This window comes from Engraulis encrasicolus, chromosome 8, assembly GCF_034702125.1.
Source record: "Engraulis encrasicolus isolate BLACKSEA-1 chromosome 8, IST_EnEncr_1.0, whole genome shotgun sequence".
Classification (NCBI taxonomy): Eukaryota; Metazoa; Chordata; class Actinopteri; order Clupeiformes; family Engraulidae; genus Engraulis; species Engraulis encrasicolus.
Genome location: NC_085864.1, coordinates 4,158,828 through 4,163,827, shown reverse-complemented (window position 1 = coordinate 4,163,827; position 5,000 = coordinate 4,158,828). Strand labels below are relative to the sequence as shown.

The 5,000-nt window shown below is 48.0% G+C and overlaps 1 protein-coding gene across 6 annotated transcripts in view; it reads right to left on the bottom strand.

Annotated features, from left to right (window-relative positions):
- Nucleotides 1–5,000, bottom strand: part of myo18ab (myosin XVIIIA b) — a 215,723-nt gene that overhangs the window by 33,880 nt on the left and 176,843 nt on the right. For all 6 annotated transcript variants that reach the window (XM_063204850.1, XM_063204851.1, XM_063204852.1 and 3 more), the window contains 2 exons: nt 2,285–2,408; nt 1,110–1,310 (listed from right to left, as the gene is read on the bottom strand). In XM_063204850.1, coding sequence (XP_063060920.1) covers nt 1,110–1,310; nt 2,285–2,408 — 325 coding nt within the window. The remainder of the gene's footprint in view (nt 1–1,109; nt 1,311–2,284; nt 2,409–5,000) is intronic.

Sequence of the window (5,000 nt, the reverse complement as noted above, 5' to 3'; positions counted from 1 at the left end):
ACACACACACACACACACACAAAGTTACTTTGGCGTAGTAGTCAGAGCAGAAGAGAACAGAGCCACAGGGCCTGGATAGCTCTGCTTGCCCACTCGCGCACTCTGCTGAACATGAGTCAACATGTTTGACATTCAGGAAGAACACTTTGCTGACTTTTGTGTGTCTGTGTGTACGTGCGCGTATGTGCGCGCGCGTGTGTGTCAGTGTGCATGAGCGCACGCGTGTGTGTGCACATACCCACATATGAGTACCGTATGTCAGTGTGTGTACGTGCTGTGTGTGTGTGTGCGTGTGTGTGTGTGTGTGTGTGTGTGTGTGTGTGTGTGTGTGTGTGTGTGCGCATATGTCAGTGTGTGTATGTGAGTGTGATGGGCTAGGGGAGATTGTGCCGAGGGGGAGGCTGGCTGCCTTGGCTTGGCTGAGGAAAGCTACAGTTGACTCCCACACAATACAAGGACACCAGGCAGTAGCAGCTCCACAGACCACACTATGCTGAGCACCAGGTGTGGAGGAGGCAATATGGAGCCATTAGAGCAGTTATGCATGTGAACAGCTGTGGGTGGCACATGTGTATGTAAGTGTGTGTGTGTGTGTGTGTGCCTGTCTCTCTGTGTGTGTGCGTCGTGATTGTTGTAGATAACATATAAAAAGGAGTTGAAATTGGAATTAAAAGTACTGTTCATTGTGTGTGTGTGTTTGCATGTGCATGTATGAGACAATCTTTCAGATTGGAAAATGCTATTTATGACACGGTATTTGTTAATGTACTGTATAATTTCACCCCATGGGAATTATTCATTGCTCTGGGTTGTATGAATGTGTTGTCTCTGGTTCCGTCCCCCTGCATTGATTACTTAGGGCGTAGTTTGGGGCTGCCCCCTTGCACGGGTGAGGCATAAATGCAATTTTGTTGCGCACTGTGTGCACTTGCGTGCTGTAGATTGCTGTGTCACAATGACAATGGGAGTTTCCCAAATGGGATTTCAATAGACCTATATACCCTAGGCCTACATAGCACAGAATGCCACAGGACACAACTGCATTAAAAGCATGTCTGGATGTGTTTCTGCGTGTGCCCAGGTATACAGGTGCGTGCTGCGTACTGCACCTGTTCCAGCATCTGGATGGTGCCGGCCTGCTCGTCCAGCTCCTCCTCCTGGTCCTTGACCTTGGCCTCAAGGTCGCGCAGCGTCTTCTTGACCTTGGCCAGCGAGGCCTCGTCCTTGCTCTCCTGTGACGACAGGTCGGCCAGCTCGGCCTCCAGCTGGTCCACCTTCAGATTCAACGCAACCATCTCCAGGTCCTTATCCTGAAGAGGAGAGAGGGATGGAGAGAGAGAGAGAGAGAGAGAGAGAGAGAGAGAGAGAGAGAGAGGTTCAATGCACACATCTTTAGGTCTTTATTCTGATGGAGGAGAAGGGGAGACACAATCAGTGAGAGAGAAAGTGAAACTGACAGAGAAAAAAACATGACAGAAAGAGATAGAAAGAGAAGGGTATAGTGAAAGCGTGAGAGAGCTAGAGAGAAACACAGAGACACAGAGAGGTAGCAGAAACAAGGAGAGTGCATGATGGGAAGAGAGACAGAGACAGCAAGACAGGCAAACGAGTGACTCGTTTGAAACGAGCATGAAAGGCAGAGTGCCAGATGGAGACAGAAATGTGGAAATAGAGGAAAAGATGACCAGAGGGAAATGAGATGAAAAACAAAAAGAGATACAGACAGAAAGAGACCGTATACGTAAGAGAGAAAGGAGACGGATGAAAACAAAGAGAGCGCAAAAGACAGATAAGGAGACGAATGAAGAGACGTGTCCGTAAGAGAGTAGAAATAGCAGAGAGATAAAAACGTAGCGAGAGGAGAGAAGAGATGGATAGATACAGTAAATATAAATTGAGAGAGGAAAGGAGTGAAGGAGAGTGTGGCAGGGAGAGGTAGAAGAGGACAGAAGGGACAGTCTACTGCGGCAGTTCACACCGAGTTCACACACACTCGACCTGTGGTGCTCAACACCAGAGGGGAAAACAGTTTGTCTTTCGGTGCCTCCTATTTCTCACACCCCAATTTGCTTAAACACACACACACACACACACACACACACACACACACACACACACACACACACACACACACACACACACACACACACACACACACACACACACACACACACACACACACACACACACACACACACACACACACACACAGGCGATGCCAGGGAAGTGAAGCGAGAGTGTGAGTCTGTGAGAGTGTGAGAGTGTACGTATGGCTGCCTCCCACCTCCAGCTGCTGTCTCAGGCTGAAGGCCTCTCCGGTCAGCATGTCTTTCTCGCGGCCCAGTTTCTCCCTCAGGCTGCGCTCCCTCGCCACCTCCTCCTGGGCCTGCGTCTGCTCCGAGTCAAACCTAGAGGAACACACACACACACAGAGGTACACACACACACACACACACACATGCACACATGAACAGACGCACAGCACATATACACACACAGCGAGAGAGAGGGGGAGAGAAAGATATAGAGGAGAACTTAACTGGCCAAGTCTTTTTGCACTCACATACATAATGGTACATGATGGATGGATACATAAATGGATGCATAAAGTTATCTCTTGTGGTTGTCTGCTTCAAACACATCCACAGACAGAGAAATACTGGCCTTTTGCATTCACATACTATAAATACATAAAGGGATAAATACGTCAATGCTATTTTGTGTTCTTTCTACTTCGAGTGAAAAACAGAGCAGAACCTGTACGTTTTTCAGATACAGCACAGTACATAAAGGAAAACATAAATGGCCTTTTTGCGCAGGCAGCTTCCAGTCAAATGCATTCAGTACCCACACAAACAAAAGTGTACACTGTGATTTTCGCATCCACGTTCTGTATAACGAAATACATCAATAGCAGTTTTGTGTTCAATCCCAATCCTGCGAGACCACAGCACATAGAGGCTATTATACTTGCACACACACTCAACATACAACATTTGCGTTCAACCACAAACAACTGCAGCAGACTGCCACAGTGACAATGTTAGACTCCAGTTGAAGTTAGAGCGAAGGCCTAGACAGACATAAACTGAAACAATAAAATCACAATATCTTGATCGGTAAAATCCGAGTTCTGACCAAGTTGAGAGTGGAAGCCACCAGTTACCATCTGTCTTCTATATCCATGAATCTGTTACCAAATCCACCCAAAAAACAATCTGTTAATCAAATCAATCAATCAACAAACTAATCCATCCATCCATCCATCCATCCATCCATCTTTCCATCCATCCATCATTCTATCAACAAACAAACCTACCTGTTCTTACGCCAAATACTGAGCATGCCTGTGTTGTGTTTAAAAGGCCGATCTTTCAGCATAGCGCCCGGCATCGTAAGCCGTGTGGTGCACTGTATGTACTGTATGTTTCTAAATGTGTGCGTCACCGTGACTCAGTGTACTGTACGGTAATGCCTGCGATCCTGGAGCAGGTCTTAGGTTTTAGGGGCGAAAGAGAGGGAAAACGTCAGGAGAGTGGAGAGTAGGAGGGCTTATTATGACGTCGACTGGCTGGAGGTTTAATCTACATTTCATCCACCCTCATGATCTCTCCCTCCCTCCTGACCTCCTCTCTCCTCCTTAACTCCCCCTTTCTTACCTCACCTCACTCCAGTCAAGCCCTCCCTACACCTCCTAACGTGGTGTGTGATGTGTGTTTCTGTTGGTGTGTGTGTGTTATGCAAGTCTCCTCTGTTCCCCAACAATGGGGAAACGGCGTGACACAGGACTGCCCCAGTCGTCACAACCACTCTCCTTCACTCACCTCCATTGCGTTTAACCTCCATCTCTCTCTCTCTCTCTCTCTCTCTCTCTCTCTCTCTCTCTCTCTCTCTCTCTCTCTCTCTCCTTGACTTTCCTGGAACCCATCACCCTCTGCTTCGGTCACATCTTGTGTTGTTATGACTGTCTTTGTTGTTTGTCTCTGTTGTCACTCTTTTGTCTGCTTATTTTCATCCTGTTTCTGGCCACTCAGGCTCCCTCTCTTCACTTTCTCTCACACTCTGCCTCTGTCTCTTCACATTCCTCCCCCCCCCTCTCTCTGTACTGTACTTTCACAGCTCCATTCTGTCTCACACTCTTTTCTTTTCTCTCTGTTTTTGCCTTTTTTCTTCTCCGCTCTCTCCACCCCCCCTCTCTTTTTTTCCTCTCTCTCTCTCCCTCTCTCTCAGTTCTCATAATTCAGCTCATTAGTGGGTATTATGGGCCTCAGCATTCCTTACAACAGTTGTGACAAGCACAGCCCTCTCCCACTAACCACCCTAACACACACACACACACACACACACACACACACACACACACACACACACACACACACACACACACACACACACACACACACACACACACACACACACACACACACACACACACACACACACACACACACACACACACACACACACACACACACACACACACACACAAACAAACGCACACACCCACCTGAATTCGCACACACACACACACACACACGTACACACAGCAGCCTTAAGTGTGTCTGTCTGTCTACTTAACCCCCTTGGCCCTTGCATCCACACACCACCTCTCATTGCTTACACAACAGCTGGGCCAGTAGCAGTAGCAGTAGCAGTAGCAGCAGCCCAGTGCAATGCAGTGCCACTAAGCCCCAAACACCTCATTGATATTAGCACACAGGCTGCCCTGTGTCTGAAATTATGAGGTTGTGTGTGTGTGTGTGTGTGTGTGTGTGTGTGTGTGTGTGTGTGTGTGTGTGTGTGTGTGTTTGTGTGTGTGTGTGTGTGTGTGTGTGTGTGTGTGTGTGTTTGTGTGTGTGTGTGCATCCTGCCGTTATACACGTATGCATTTCTAAGGAGAGCAGTTGTTGTATATACAGTATGTGTGACTGAGGTCATCTGCACTAGTTCGTCACTGTGGGCTCCAACCCGCGACCAACCAGTCAAAGCTCCAGCTCGGG